The 16347-nt window shown below is 44.5% G+C and overlaps 1 protein-coding gene across 2 annotated transcripts in view; it reads right to left on the bottom strand.

Moving 5' to 3' along the window:
• The window catches only part of AGK (acylglycerol kinase), a 41761-nt gene extending 31677 nt beyond the window's left edge, over positions 1-10084 (bottom strand). Inside the window, exons 1-2 of one of the 2 annotated variants that reach the window (XM_086610369.1) lie at positions 10068-10084; positions 7320-7403 (exon numbers count right to left, since the gene is read on the bottom strand). In XM_086610369.1, the coding sequence (XP_086466495.1) occupies positions 7320-7403; positions 10068-10084 (101 nt within the window). Of the gene's footprint in view, positions 1-7319; positions 7430-10067 lie in introns of those variants that run through there. The other variant, XM_086610368.1, reaches the window with a different exon arrangement.
• Positions 10085-16347: the final 6263 nt, after the last annotated feature.

Raw genomic sequence — 16347 nt, 5'->3', positions numbered from 1 at the left:
GCACTTGAAATATTACTTAGAGGAGCGACAGATTTGTATTTGATTGCAGTAATATAATGAAAGCACATCAGTTAAAATAACTGTCTCTGCAAAGCTTTGTGTTCCAAGCTGAACAACGTTGTCACAGCTAATTCCAGTTCAATCAAGACAGCGTGACAGGCTAAGTCCACACTGCACGGCTGACGGCACGAGCCCTCACAGAGGGACTTTTTCTCCCCGCTCTAACTACGTGTGGCCAGAGCAAACACAAAGCAATTGCAATTTCAATATGTAAAGTTGAAATGCCATGGGATATCAAGAAAACCCCACATAAATTATGATGGCTGCACAGCTGATGTATTTGAGAATTGCTGTTCTAACCTTATTAACAAATTCTAGTCAAATCTATGTTATCCGTTTACTTCACATTGATACTATTTTGTTCAGAAGTCAAGCTGTGTCACATCATCAGCCAGCATGTCTTCCTGGTGCCCACAACTTTATGCTGCAGTGTTAATCACCTTTAAAATGGGAGTCCAGCACTACTTGTCAAACACAAGCAAAAGATACCGTACTCTCTGTCCCAACCTGCAAAGACCCCCAAAACGACTGTCAAAGATGGAAGCTTGATTCAGCTCAATGCAGTCTTAACCATAAAAATGAGGCTTGACAGTTTAGATGTCAGCATTTAAGCTTGTTTTCTCCTGCACTGAAGCACTTACAGAAACAGAAAAAGTCGACTCTGACACATATCAATTTGGTGTCAAAGGAAAGGTGTAGTTTCTGAGACCAGAAGAACCATTTAACGTCCAGTAATTTATAGGTGATTTGTTTCACCTCTCCAGTAGCACAGGACCCAGGATCCCATCCCATCCCAGTCATACTCACTGGATTCCCGCTGATTCAACTAGGGCATATATCTCAAAGTTGTCTGAGTTTGGCTTAAAGATGCCAAGTAACAGGAAAATTTTTATTTCCTTAAAATGTTACGTCAACACTTAGCCATCTCCACACTTAAGAAAAAAAAGCACAAGTGCACTCACAGGGGCACAGCTGTGAGAACAGCAGTCCTCCTCCTACATCACAGCTCTTGCCTTCACTCATCTCATATGGCTCGCCTGAGGTATCGCAAGTGGGTCTGGGAGTCCTCTGCTGGTCATATCAATTAATAAATATAGCTGGAAAAATGTTAAAAACAGCAAAAAGGTACCTTCTTCAAGTCTTTTGTCTCAGTACGTATTAGATTATCAAAATATGGCTGTGTACCAGCTTCCAGAGGAGAGATTTGAATAATAAACATAAGATTTTGTTCATTTTTCATACTTTACTGATGAATATTACATATTAACAAAGCCTTTTCAATGACACTCGAACACGAGCAGGTGGATGCTGAGGGAAATTGCTGTGGTGCCTTAAAGAACACGCCGAGATTTCTTCTGACTTGCACCACATCCTCAGCAAACTAAAAATCCATTTTTACTTTATACTGCCTCTAAGGGCTTATAGACACAACTCCAGCCTTAAAGCAAAACAGACATGCAGTATTGCATCTGTTGGCCAACCCAGGGCTGCCTTCCCACTGTGAGAATTAAGCTTGCAACTGGGCCAACTTGCTTAAGCCGTAAAAAACTGGGAGACGGAGAGGAACGAGCAGTGGCAGTGGGGTACGGAAGAAAGAGGATGTCCTAAATTGAACCCACAGACAGAACTTCGACTGGTCCAACAAAGAGACGAGTCGATTCTGCAAGGCGCAGGCTCTTCGGAGGACAGAGGACACTCATGCCAAAGCAAGGAACCAAGGCAGAAAGAAAGGAAAAGTAACCGTCCAGGGCTCACCACGCACCAGTCGTGTCAGGCTGCCAGAACACAGCGGGCTGCGAGAGCACATCACCTTGAACAGGGGCTGTTCTGATTTGTTTGCAACATCCCCGGCACAGGACTGGTGGCCATTGCTCCTGTCCTAAGCGTTTTCTGCTAAAATAGGGAATTAAGACGCAGATCCACACAACTAGTATGTATGCTCCTCCAGCCGAGGCTGCATCCTCTGCCCAAGGGCCAGCAGAGGCTGGGGCTGAACGGATGGTTCCCACGATGAAAGGTCAGCCAGGGCAGCAATGAACTCAACAAGGAGAAGACAGCAAATTCGGACCAAAGCAGCTGTTCGAGGCCCGCGGCTGCAGCAAGGGTAAGCCTTTGTCTTGGAGCCAACCAAAGCAACTCCCTTAAAAGTGACCATATTACCAACGAATAAAGGTCAGGTTGAGATCCCATTTCGTAAAAGGTTATCAGCTTTAAACCTAAGACTATTAAGTACATTCAAGCAAGAAGCAGCCTAAAAACTCTCCAGTTCAGACTCTGCATCAAAACACATGAGTTTTTTTGAGGAGAAACTTGACCAAAGCTGTGTATATGGGATCACTCCTCAAGAACTATAACAGAATCCTTAAAAGAGATTTTATCTTAGCAGAGAGGTTTTTGGCTGTTTCCAACACAGCAAGAGCACAGCATCCTCTTTGCTGGAAATTAGCATTTACTTCCAGCTCAGCTTTGGAAGGGCATGAAAGACAGATCTTCGTTTTCATCAGCTTTACCCAAGACTCAGAATTTATATCCCATTTTTTTGATAAAGTTTTGATGAAATAAAGTCAGCCACTCACGAAGTATATGCAGAAAGGTGACAAAGTGAGTTATCAGTTGGCAAACACGTAGAGACTAATGTTCAAATTATGGATAACAATAACACTCAGATTACTGGCAAGCAGTCAAAGGCCCAGACACCTTGCCAGCATTTTCTACGGAGAAAGTCAAGATTTAACACACACAGAGTAAAACTGAGTCCTCTGCCTCCATACAATATTGAGGGTCCTCATCCTGACAAAGTGATGATCGCTTACCCAGTGACACCACTGTAACAGTCTGGGCAAATCTGACAATCAGTTAAACTGATGTCCATCATGCCAGAGATGAAATTTCCGCTGATTTGATATAGCTGGTGGCTTACTGCATCGCCTGGACATATAAAGAAAAACAGCAGCTGAATTCAGGAAAGGTGATCCAGGACGTAAAGGTGAGAGGGACCTCCAAATTTGGTGGAAATTTCGAAACAATCATACGGTATCTTTACCTGTAATCAACCTCACGTGTATGATCTCTAAGGTCTTTTCCAACCTAGAAATCTATGAAATCTATGAAATCTATGTTAAACAGAAGCACATTACTGTGTATGAGCACGTATCTGACAGTCCGCATACTCTCTAAGCTTTGACCTCGTACATTAAATTCAGCGTCCCTTGTACCTGTAGTATGACACGCTAGAGATTAAAATGATGTGAATACATAAATTCATGCAATCCAGAGAAACTAAAGGGAGACAATCTCACATGCGACAACACTGAGTTATCTTCTTACTTCTCCAATACGAGTATTTGCTACCCTAAGTGCAAGACAATGGATTTTAAAAACATATTATTTTATGAGAAAGAAAGGAATTTTAAGACTCACTGAAGTTTTGTAAGAATAGCAATAGGGTTTTAGTTAACAGTAGTTTAACCAGAAATAATGCCTATCATTTTACACATGAAAACCCTTTGCCACCTCCTGATCGATGTCTCTTTTGATAGTACATACTGAGAAGGGTTGAATCACAAATGGAGGAGAGGAAATTCGCACTCTTTACTCTTCCCGTTCATCCACAAATCCCTCACTTTTAAATAAGTCAGTATTTGAACAAACACCTCCAAAGATGAAACGTTAATATGCAGATCCAGAAACTGAATGCTGCATGAAGAAAGCATCATACAAGACTGGGCTAAGAAGCTTCTTGACCTTTACAGTTATTGTCATCCACAACCTTCAGACTAACTCAGTGGTGAACCATTACCCTCCAGTGCCCCTCTTTCCTCTACAGCCTACGGAGCACAAGGGCATCCACATCAGACCCACAGCATCGTGTCTGCAGGGTGCAGGAGGAGGACACCTGGGTCCATTTCCAGGCAGGGAAGAGGCACAGGGAACAAGTCTGGAAAACATAACATTGTTCTTGTCCATATCTGTTCACGTAGCGTCCTCCAAAATCTTCAGGAAGTACTCCAGAGCTCTTCTGTCTCTATGGGCACGTAGGGACTGACTGTAGAAGAGCTGCCATTTATTTGCAGGACAGATTGTTATTCACAATAGCTCCACTTAATGCAGGCATCATAGCCTCTGCATCCAAAAGAAGAATGAACCTTGAGAAGTCAAAAAAGCAAGTGATCTTCTCCTTGCAAGAGTTAGTATCTTCGAAAACCCACAAGGATGGAAAAGCCAAGAAGAGGGATGTAGGATGGGAAACAAAGATTTTCTTCAGCTGTGAATAAATGAGCAATTTCTCAGGCAGCTAATTCCAAGAAGTCAGAGGCTAATCTGAACTGACGCTGTGCTAAAGCAAGGCCCTTCATCAGAAACTCCAGTGATGCCAGAAACCGAAGCACAAGACTTGACTAAACCTTTAATCTGTTCTAAAAGGGCAAATATGAGTCTTGCCAAGTATGCCTCACGCATAGTAATGCAGCCTCTGATGTGGATAATGGCAAGCCTCCCGGCCAACGCAGCCCGTACGTGGTTCCCTCATTAACCTCTTCATTAGTTGCCCGCAGCAGTGAGTGCATGGGGCAAAAGGCACTCCTCATGCTCCCCAGCATAACTGGTACATAAATGAAGAAACTGGGAAGAGGGAATGTAGGAAAAAAAAAAAAACCACACACCAAAAGCCATTATCAAATTTGGAGGCAAAACAAGCTGCAGAGAGGGATCCTGGCCTATTCCCTGCTCTCCAGCAGCCACAAGGGAAGGCCTTCACGGTGCTTAGAGTATCATGAAAGGGTGGCTGGGATCACCTTTGAATATTTAAACTCTTGCCATCAGGTTCTTCTGTCACTCCTCCTTTTCTATTTCTTGGCTAAAACAATCCTCCACAAAGAAAGGGCTAAATGGTTGTCGCTTTCTCCGAGCAGTATTTAAATCTCTGAAAGCAGTACATTACAGTCCTTCGGTCTACATCAAAGTCACACAGAGCTGTTTGTCCTCACAGGACTTCCCACCTTGCATTTCCAATGTCTGGTAAGGAAATGCTGTATTTTCCCTTTCAGATAAAAAGGAATATTAAACAATGGAATGTGTAAATGGGTTTTTTCCCCACTACCTCATCTAGGGTAAAGCACCACGCCTACTCTTGGTGCAAATAACCTCCAAGCACTGAAATTTAGATACCAAAAGTTATCTTTTTGTTTATTTGCCTTTCATATTTTCCTTCCTATTCACCACCACATCACCTACGGTACATAGGTGTATCATCACCTATGTACTTATGGTACATAAGTGATGATATTCTCTGTGACATAACGTGTTTTCACAGCTACTGCACGGGAAATCAACACAGCTGAAACCAACAGCACAAAAAGCACATGAATTCCCAGAAACTACAGACATAAAGGGGAGACTGGTTGTGTCTGATGCTGCTCCTAGGCCTCCTCAAGAGCCCACTCTCCATGTGCACAAGGAGTAGATTCAGTCTTTTTCTTAACACTCTGTTTCAGCAGCTCTCTGTAGTACCCAGGCCTGACGTGCACTCTGCTGTCATTAGTATCTGTGGCAACAGCAGACTAGTAAAGAGGCCACTTACGTAAGCAGGATACCTGGGAAGGTCAGAGGCTGCTCTGCCCTGCCAGCCAGCCCCTCGTATGAACGCCACGGAGCAATTTCTTCCTCCTCGTTTTGTACATTAAGTTTACTCTTCTGGCTAAGAGGCATCTAGAATGATGTAACTGCAAATAATTACCCATTTACATTTCGCTATTTCATCTGAACTCAAAGTTCAAGTCGTCAGAGGGAAAAGTGGAATGTAAGCTCAAGGATCCGCTGACATTACATTTGAAGGCATCAAAAAAACCCAGCCTGTTTAGCACAAATACTTCTGCTTACAACACAGCAGTATACTATGTACTTGTTTTCTGTCTGTTGATCCATGCAGGCATACACATGAAACCACGACCTTGTTACCACCACTTTCACACAGTTATTCTCCATCTTACCGTAGCCTGCCCTACAACCAGTAATTAAAAGGAAAAAAGTACGGAGAGAAAGTTTTTTTTTTTACTTCTTGCCCTGCAGCCAACCGAGCCTTAGTGCTTCAGGTAAGAAGTAAGCCACTAAAGCAGATGTACCATTCAAAACAAAGACTGATTTAATGCACAAGTCCCTAGGCAAAAGGAAATACAGAAGGAAAGTATAACAAACAACATATAAACAGATTTATTTTCCTAAGTTTTCCACTGAGGCTTTTGCAGCATTTTAACGTAAGCAGAAAATAACACTGCTGAAATCATACCTTAAAAATTAAAAAGACTTTAAGACAGGGACAGAACGAACAGCAGCACCAAAAGCAACCAATTTTTAAAATAATTTGGCTGTACTTGCATTTTAGTCAAGTGTATTAACCGTAATCTTAAAGGACAGGGATTAAAATACAAGCCCAGCTATTTAAAAATTGCAAACGAGGATTTTGCTCACTACAAGGAACGTTTGCTCCACAGATAAACAGCGGAAATGACACCCTGCTAGGTACAGCTGAACATCAGTACTGCTGCTGCAGCACTTGACGGGCTCCCTCCATCCGGGTGGGCGCCAGCAGCAACGCAGGTGCAGCGAGGAGCCATGGAGCGTGGCTGCTGCCGGTGCCGTGCCTCAAGAAAGGCACCAGCACTCATGCAACAGAAACCTGGCGTCTTTCATGAGGCACGTGAGACCATTAAAAGAAAAAAAGGTGGTAGGAAAACCCACGGGCACTCGACCACCATGCTGTGACGGCTACCCTCTGCGTGCGGAGGTGGCTTCCCGCCACCCGGGATCTGTGGCACCATTTGGCAGTGTAGGGCGGTTGATTTCATTCATCCTTATACTACGGGTGATGACGGGCACATGGCTGATGACATTTTTTTTTTAAGTTAGAAGAGAGAAAGCTTTCTCCTCTTCAACAAGCCCCAGAATGATTCAAGCCACCCTGACAACAGTTCCGTTTAAAACCACCGCCAAACTTTCATCATGGCCAAGGTGGGAAGTCCCAAAGAGGCACCCAGCCTTCCTAAGCTCGCAGCTGGTGGAAGGAGCGGGAGAGTCCGAGGGGAGACCTCCGTTTTAACAGCCACGAGGGGATTCCGCCGCAGGCAGAGGGCCGGCAGCCCGAGCATCGAGGCGACCGCGGCCGCGACGCCCGCACGGTGCGGGGCCGCTCACTGAGGGCACACGGGCACACGGCCCGGCGGCGGCCCCGCTCCCCCGCCCGGACCGCCCCAGCCGGCAGTTACCAGTGCTTCCCATAGAGCCAGTTCCCGCCCCAGCTCAGCAGGCAGACCCCGAACGTGGTTTTCTTCCAGTGGTTCCTCAGGGCCGTCAGCACTTTCCCCGCCCCGGCCATGCCGCTCTCACCCCCGGCCGCCCCTCAGGATGGGCCGCCGGGAACCAACGCGCCGCCGCCCGTCCCGTCCCGGCGCGGCCCGGCTCGGCTGGAAACGGCTCCCCGGCACCGGCGTTCCGCGCCGCGGCGCGCTCCCGGCCCCGCGGGGAGCCCGGGCGGTGCCCGCCGGGCCCCGGCCCCCGCTGCGGGGCGGCCTGTCTCGACCCCCGCCGTGCTGGTCTGGGCCCGCGTGCCCCCAGGTGCAGCCGTGGCACCCTACCTCGACTTAAAAAAAATAAAAAAGAATCCCAAGGAAAAGTGTTTTCACACTCACCTGTGTCCCGGCCGTCACAGCCTCGCTGCGTGGTGGTCCTCCAGCCCGCGATGGGACCTGCAGCCATGGACAAGGAGCAAGGGCAGCAGGAGGCTTTCCGCACAGCAGAAGGCAAAAATGAGTAGGTGATTTTTCACACTGATAAAAATATCCGAGGTGTCCCCCCCCAAAAAAAAAAACCAACCAGAAAATATTCCTGATGGTTCATACGGAAGACAAGTTGCCGAGGAAGTACCTGGGATGCACTGGTTAAGCTCCACCAACGGGACGACCATGTGCACGAAGAGGAACATCTCCAGTCTTGCATGAAAACAGACCGTCCTCACAAGGATGCTCAGCACAAATGTCCTGCCAGGGAAAGGTGCAGACACGACCAAGTGGCAAGACCTGATCTCATGAAGGGAAAAGCCTTGCAACAATCCAATGGTAGTGGCCCCTTCTAGCATTAACTCTATCCATGGCTTCCCATGATGCTTGAAAGATGGTGAACAGCCTCAGCGATTTCACAGAAGTGCCAACTAGAGGCATGCATGGCTAACATTCAAAGAGACCCTGTCCTAGCAGAAAGGAAGACGGATGGCAGGCTGTTCAGAATGAACTGTTGGCTAAATAAGTGGGGTGAGGAAGCAACTCTGCTTTTGCGGACCACTGCCCCCTTCTTGACAGTGCCCCGGGCTTGTCACACTCAGGACAACAAGGATGCAGTCTGGCGGAGATCAGGTCAAGGTAATGAACGTAACACTGGACAGAAAATTTTTTTGAGAGCGTTTTTTCCTTCTTGCAAAGCAGCATTTTTAGCAAAATCTGAATATTTACAAGAATGTCAAAGTCAATAAAATGGCTTTTGTATAAAAAGCTTTCCCAAATCCTTCTGCTTAACGATGTCCGATGGGATGTGAGTAGTAACATATGGGGGCTGCTTAAAGCCAAATTTGGGACTCTGGGTATGCAAAAGCCTGTTCTGCAAGAATCAAGTTGATGCAGAAGAAGATCCAGAAGACATTCTGCTGTTACTGATAAGGAAAGCAGATTAAACCCTATGGATGAGTTTCCCTCCTATGTTTCGAGTTTTCTTTTCCCTTCATTTTGTAGAGTACAAGATTTGGGATTTGTTTTTTAAGAAAAACATTAAATGGTCAGCTCCTGATGAATATTTCAGGCACACCTTCATCCAGTAGCCATCACTTCCCACTTAGATATTCCAGGTTCTTCTGTCCAGTGCATCTCAGTGTGCTGAATACATGCACTTGATGTGCTGCTGAATGTTCCAGGTGGTGTGCAGTGATTAAATGTCCTACTGTTTTGGGGGGCAGTTGTCCTGCTTTTTGTGAGGGTTCAGGTGATGTGGCCAACTGCTAACAGCAACAATAGCAATATATACTAGTACTCTCATCCTGCTTTCCTTAGCTTATGAAAAGATTGTGTGCTGATAAATACTTCTCAAATTCATAATTCTCATGAGGTGCCACAAATAATTTACAAGCATCTGAAACTTCCTATTTTGCAAGCAAGTCTACAGAGTACAGTTGTGTTTATTTATGATGCTTCCAAAACAAGCTTGAATTTTTAAAATAAAGCCCCTTTAGTATGCCAATACATGTTCGGAGCAGTCAGAAAAGTCCTTAAATGTATGAAAGACCCGAATATCTCTAAGACGGCTGAATGGAAATTTTCCTGAGTTCATATGAGTGGCAACGCAGCTGAGTTAGTAAAAATGAGAAATTTTAGCTCAAATACTAGTTGTCTTTCCACATCTCTAGCAGAGGGACTTGACCCTGCTCTGAGCAGGGTGGCTGGACTGGATGAGCTCCAGAGGTCTGGTCCCACGTCCACTGTTCTGGGATCATGTGACATTATCTGCGAATTCGGGCTGGTAATTTAGAGATGTGGCTTTTCAAAGAGAACTGCCCTTAGAAGAAAGAAACACTGCAGACAGCAGAGACAGATTGTGCTCTTGTCTCATTACTTGACTTTACTTAGGATGTGGCATCCATTCCGACATCCCTCCTGGCAAACATGTATGTCCTAGTTTTTGGCTGTGGCTGTCTGATCACCCTCAAGGTAGATCACACTTGCCATGTTGCTGCATGTACCAGGTACTTCCCTTTTAGGTCTCCTAGTTTTCCACATATTGGATCAATAGAAATAGGTATTAGAGAATGTGCAATGGAAAATGAGAGGATAAAGGGTTGATCTCGAACACCCTCTAGATTATACACTGTAGTCATTTTTCAGGCCAAGTAAAATGGCTGCTACCTTTTTCAGAGAACTGCTCAGAGGAGACTGGAATATGTGTTTTGTTTTCTTACGATTGCTAGATGGCATGTGTAAAAAAGAGTCATTGGAAAAACTGCTCTGCAACTCTAATTCTTGACTGGGGATGTCACCTAAAATTATTGCACAAGTTGTTTGTGAAGACAGGTGAGTGTCTCATCCCAATTACTCATGTCTGACCCATTTTCAAAGAGCAATTTTTTTTATCATCCTGTCTCCACCATCAGTGTCAAGCCCATTAGCAGAAGAAGCCTCAGATACATGACCACACTTCAGGGACACACTTGCCTGTAACTTCAGAAAAGTCACATGCTTGACCATCTCAGTTATCTTCTTAGCCAGAGAATATGGGTGAAATAGTAGAGAGACTCTTCTCTACTACTTGGCAATGCCCTACAGTTGACAGGGACAGAGATATAGTCTCCTTTTGTGTACAGCACAATCTGCCCTCAGGTTGTCACCTCAGCTAACTCATCTGGGTTGGTGTTTTCCTCTCATGGTCATTTCTCTGGGAATATGATTGAACCTGTGTTATCATTTTACTGAAGTCACTGATTTCATCACTTGGTACGTAGTTTTGAGTGAAACCTTCAAAATCAGGAACAGTAAGTCCTGTTCACAGCCACCACTTAGTACCAGCGGGGCTTTATTCAAATTTATGGTCTGAAAGCTAATTCTACTCATGTGGTAGGTAGTCCTCATATGGCTCAACTGGATGACCCCATCCTACATCTCCAGTAAGTTCTGTATCAGCACTGTACAAGGGCAGAGGAGAGTTTTTGCATGCTGGTGACATGAGGGATGTGTGCCTGTGTGTGCATAAAAGAAAGGGACATCCCCAGTCCAATGTAGTCATTCTGTCATCCTTACAGCAACAGAGAATTGAGACCCCTCTGCCTGCTGATTATTCTGGCACTCGTGACTCAGCTAAGGATGGGCTGAGAGTAGCAAATAGCAATTCAGTCAACCACATCTCCTGCCATCATGGTGATCATATGTCTTCAGGTGCCTCCTTACAAGTAAAATGCAAATACCTGCTTGTATTGCAAAGAGACCAAATTTATTGCTCTGTGGCAGCTGCGTGTTTGCCACACCAATGAAGTCTGTGTTCCTGCCAAACCAAGGCAGTGCTGTTTCTGGTTTAATACATGATTAATATCACTGTGGCTAGAATGATGGGGGAGAGCATCTTCTTTTGACACGGAACATTCAAGCTTTTGTGCAGCTGATGAGAAAAACTCCAGGCTCTAAATCTCTCCATGCCTCTGGCCCAGCAAGGGAGGTTATAATTTGCTCTGCTTTGACTCCACAACACCTGAACACCAAGCATGATTTAAGGTGAGGAAGAGCACTTTCCTTGCTGGATGGGAGCAGGACTGACTGAGTGTCTCTCCAGGTCGGACTGTGGGATAGGAGCTCCAGACTTGCAGGCGCGTCCGCCTCCAGCTTTTCTCTCCCCACAAGCCACTGGCATAGGCTGGACTGCAGAGACAGCTCTTTCCCTGTCCAAGGGGGTTCCTGTGCTAGCTGACATCTCTGGTGGACTTTCTCTGCTTCTGTTCTCCGTGTTTTACGTCCAGGGTCTGAAACTGTTCTTCCACTGTGTGTCTCAGGTCCCACTCTGTTCCACCCCTGACCAACATCCTATGTAAGAGAGGAGAGTGCTGCAGCCACTGAAGCTAATCAGAGAAAGTTCCTGCCTGCAAGAGCAGAGAAAGTTCATGATGGATTCTCTTGCCCTCTTTTCCAGCTCTGCCTGGAGGTGTGAGTCCCTGGGGTAGTCATGTCTGCAGTCAGTGCCTGCTCCACTGGCTTGGAGAAAGATCTGAATCACACCGGCAGGGTTTTTGGTTGGGTAACTCGGTGAAACTCTGCATGAGAATAATCTCTCCCTTTCCTTCCCCTCCATGCTGTTCCTTGGCTCTTCTGTAAGCAGAACACGACATGAGCTTCATTCTCCTTAGAAGGAAATTCGGGAATGTGCCTAGCATATTTCTACAGCAAAACCCACCACCTTTATGCCCTGCCCCCTCTTCCCACGACTGAGCTATTACACAGAAATGTTCCCTGATTCTCAGAGTTTATTAACCTTTTTTCCGAGGGAATGAATAGAGATATTCACAGCTTTTGAACAGCAGCAGAAACCCATTAAATTGCTCTGTGGCAATCTTGTCGGGAACTTGTTCCTTTAGCAGAGACACATTTCAGAAGTCTCTGCACTCACTCCCAGCCTATGTGGATTCAGTAAATGCAGGTGCCACTGAGGCACTAGAGTGTTCAGCCATGGACCCTAAGCTTTAAATGTAGCAGGGTGACAGACAAAAATTTCTCTAAGCTTGTGGTCTCAGAGCTGGCCAGAGGTATTGAGTTATTCCCAGCACCAGTTAGATCTTCTCTGGGTCTACTCTGAATGAAGAAACAAGGACAGTCCTCTGGGATTGGGATTTATCCATCCACCCAGCAGCGCAAACCCCTGCACAGAAAAATCTGTAGCAGCTCCTGTACTAATACTAGCCACTCCACACTCTGTTTTTCAGTGGAGTTCTCAGCAAGAGCTGCACTGAGGACATTGGTTTCGTTACTGGTACAGGTTCCTACACTTAAGAAAGTTCTGCTGACCCAGGCTATCTCTGAGCTGATGCTTTTGCTATGGTGCTCCGAGATATTAAGGGACTCCGCATAGAAAATATTATGATACAGGGAGGGAAAGAGAAGGAGAGAGACCAAATGCAAAGCGAGGACATGCTCACAGGATGTGCATGCCTCTAAGCAACTTCTATTTGGAAGGCAGGTAGCCGTCATCCACATGCTGGTAACACCTAACCTCTCCCGGGCTTATATCTGCAAGCAGATATTTTCACTTCTGCAGAAAGAATCTGAGTGGGTGATTTAAACCGTGAGAACCTCCACTCAGGCATTTTGCTTCTGGCAGAGATTAATGCTCATTGTTCAATAAAAAGCCCCAGTCAGTTCATATTCTCACCATTTATCCCTGTTGTACAGCTGGATGAGAGAAAGGATAGGAAATTAAGACTTTTGTGCTGTTTCTTGATTTCAGTGCATCCAGAAATGTGTTGTTACATACTACTTACCTATGTTTACATTAAGACATCGCCTATCAGAAAATCCAGCTGCTGCCATACACCATTGCATCCTATTGCCGGGTGATCTTATGTTCAGAGGACCTCCTGAAAACTACTGATACATCTGTTCCGCTTAAACATGAGGAAGAACTTCTTCCCAGTAAGGGTAACAGAACACTGGAACAGGCTGCCCAGAGAGGTTGTGGAGTCTCCTTCTCTGGAGATGTTCAAAACCCGCCTGGACGTGTTCTTGTGTGATCTAATCTAGGTGGTCCTGCTCAGGCAGGGGGATTGGACTAGATGATCTTTTGAGGTCCCTTCCAATCCCTAACATTCTGTGATTCTGTGATTCTGTGATCTGTAGCAATGATTCATTTTTCACTGAGGCAGTGACATCCTAATCTATGGACCAGATGGAGTGGGGCCTTGGGCAATTGTAATCAAAGAGCAACAGCCACAGTTTGGAGAAAAGAGAGATTCCCAGTTGGTTTCCTATTAAATGCTTCTATTTTTATTTTGTTTTGACTCAATTGTGTGCATCACCATGGCCCACTGAACACATCTGGCTGACATCTTAGATGGCATACCCAGCACATTACTGTGTTTGCTGAAAGTTTCACTTCTTCCAAAGTCAGTGGCAGTGCTCTGTGACGGCAAGTTGTTTTATCCTTGTCCTTAGGTGGAGTTGGGAGAACAACAGAATCAGTCCCAGGCAAAGGCGGGCTGAGAAAATCCATCACTGTAATGATGAACCACTCCCATTCCTCTTCACCAGCAAAATATCTTTGCCTGTGTAGAAGCTAGAAAATTAATTGACTTGGATTCTGGAGCACAACGTATGGCCACTTAGGAAAAGTATAACCCCAATGAATTACTATAAATTGGTCTGGATCAGTCCCTGCCAACATATATATTCCGTGTCTAATATTGACAACGACCTTTGCATATAACGACCTTTGTTACTGGCCGTTTCATCGGTCAGTGAAAGAAAGGTCTTAATGTTTTCGGGTGTTGTTGAATGCACAACTGTACTTTGATTGTGTTTTAAAATTACTTAAATTAGACTAAAAGCTGATAATCTGCTTTATCATTGTCTCCTGGCTTTCAAATGTTTCATCTTTTTACTCTTCCCATGGGAAAAACTTGCTGGGGATACAGATCCTGTCATATGTACTGTTTCCTTAGGTTTTGGAAGACATTTGAGAGTTCCTCCAAACTTGTTTTCTGTATAAACTCTGTAGCATTTTCAGCAAACGTACTTCAACAAGCTCTGTGGCTAGTTTGGGTTTTGTACAGTTTTACATTGCATTTATCTTCCAGAAAGTTGCTAAGTGCTATGGTTTTAAAAATCATTGGTTTTATTCCCATCTCATTAATTGATGTGCTAATTATGACACAGGCCTTGCTTTTGAATTCTATGTAGCTTCTTTCACCGCATACAGTGTCGTTTCTTTGAATTTGTATCACATTGTGATCTGGTGTCAGTTCAAAGACTGGCTTTGCTTTTCGTGCTGTTTAGACATTCTTTTCACTTAATGTGCTGCTTTACGGGTCTGTGATAAGACGATGCTGAGGGCAGTGTAAGACTCTGGGACTTGACTAGGCTAGATCAGAACAGCCTTGTATTTTGCATTAAATGAAAGCAGTTTGAACCGCAGTTATGAGCCATTGCTTGTTATCCGTGCTCTCCAAATGAGCAGGCGTTATTGATTCCATTTATGTGGCATCTTTGCTTGGTTTATTTTCTTGCTTTCCCTTTCTAAGAACAGATGGGAAGAGTAATTTAAGTACTGAATACCATAAGGTACCTGGAGTAAAGTAAATTAAGGAAATACCATAAGTGAAAGAATGAAGTTAAACCGCTAGCAGGAGATTTACAATTAAGAATTAACAAAGAAGATAAACTTTGCCAAGAGACTGAAACCACTCGGTCCAGAGTGAATCTTGCAGAGGATGGACAGGGCTCTGACCTTACAGGTACATGGAGAATCCCAAGTCATAGAAAAGAGGACACTCGAGACATCAAACATGTAAAACAGTTTAGGGACTTATGCACACTCTAGCAGGTAACGTAGGCTGGGGTCATGCCCACTACGTGACGAAAGATGTAAGGAGTACAAGGGATTATTACATCGCTGTACAAAAATGTGTGAATACCAACAGAAGGAATATACAGGATGGGTAGAGAAAACAAAGACAGCACCATTTGCTTAGATGAAAATTAGGTAGCAAAAATGCACAGCGCAGCAGCCAAAGATGAAATGGTGTAACTGGAAGTAAATAAGACATTTATTTTTTAACTGTTACAGAAAAGCAAGTGCATTGCCAGAAATACTTTTAGAAGACGCTCGTAGGAGAGTCATACATAGGGGAAAGTAAATATGGAAAAAAGAATGGAAAGTGATAAGCTTATTAAGCACAAAGAAGTATGTGAACAGAACTGGAAAATAAACAGGAAGTATGTTGGAAAAGGCATACTTTGTAATAGTGACCCAGGAAAGATCTCAACAGAATACAGAGCAGACCTGGAAGAGTCCCTCTCCCTTAGCCTCATGCTACCACCTCCTCCCTGTGATTCTTGTCTTTAGGAAAGTTACCCTTAAATCAGAGCCACAGAGAGGATTTTAACAGGGTCATTAGCTGGAGGATGTTGGAATACTTGTCACATCCATTTTTGTAGGGACAAAGCGTAGTATCTTCTAGTGCCAGAACTACCAGGACAAAGCTAAGCAAAGAAAACAGAAAATTCTATATAATGCAAATAATGTATGAATAATTAACACTATTAATAAAATAATGACATTAACACAAAAAGTCAAATGAGTAGATCATGTGTGAGATGACAGAGGGGGGTTTGTCCACATAGACAAGGAAAACATGTAAAGATACATTGGGAATGTCCGTAACATAGAGACGTTTGCTCCTAACTGAGCTGCTTACAGCAACCACCTGGAGCACTGCTGCGTGGTGAGGTTTAATGGATGTGCAATGCCGATATTAATACAGAGTCTGAGAAACTGAAGAGGTCGGTAAGGGGACTCTATTCCAATGATTCACAGCACAAGAGTTAAGTTATGCACTTATTTCTCCAAGGACACTGTCAGTGGTGCTGCAAAGCTATGCTCAAAGCTGTGAAACAATGACTTCTGTGCCACAGATGCCAATGAAATGTAATGTCAGTGTGTTCTAGTAAACAAAGAGATTTTGGCTTTAATTCACAGAAAACAGTGTTTGCTGACATTGACCAT

The sequence above is a fragment of the Tauraco erythrolophus genome, chromosome 4, assembly GCF_009769465.1.
Source record: "Tauraco erythrolophus isolate bTauEry1 chromosome 4, bTauEry1.pri, whole genome shotgun sequence".
Classification (NCBI taxonomy): domain Eukaryota; kingdom Metazoa; phylum Chordata; class Aves; order Musophagiformes; family Musophagidae; genus Tauraco; species Tauraco erythrolophus.
This window is presented reverse-complemented; position numbering and strand designations above follow the sequence as displayed.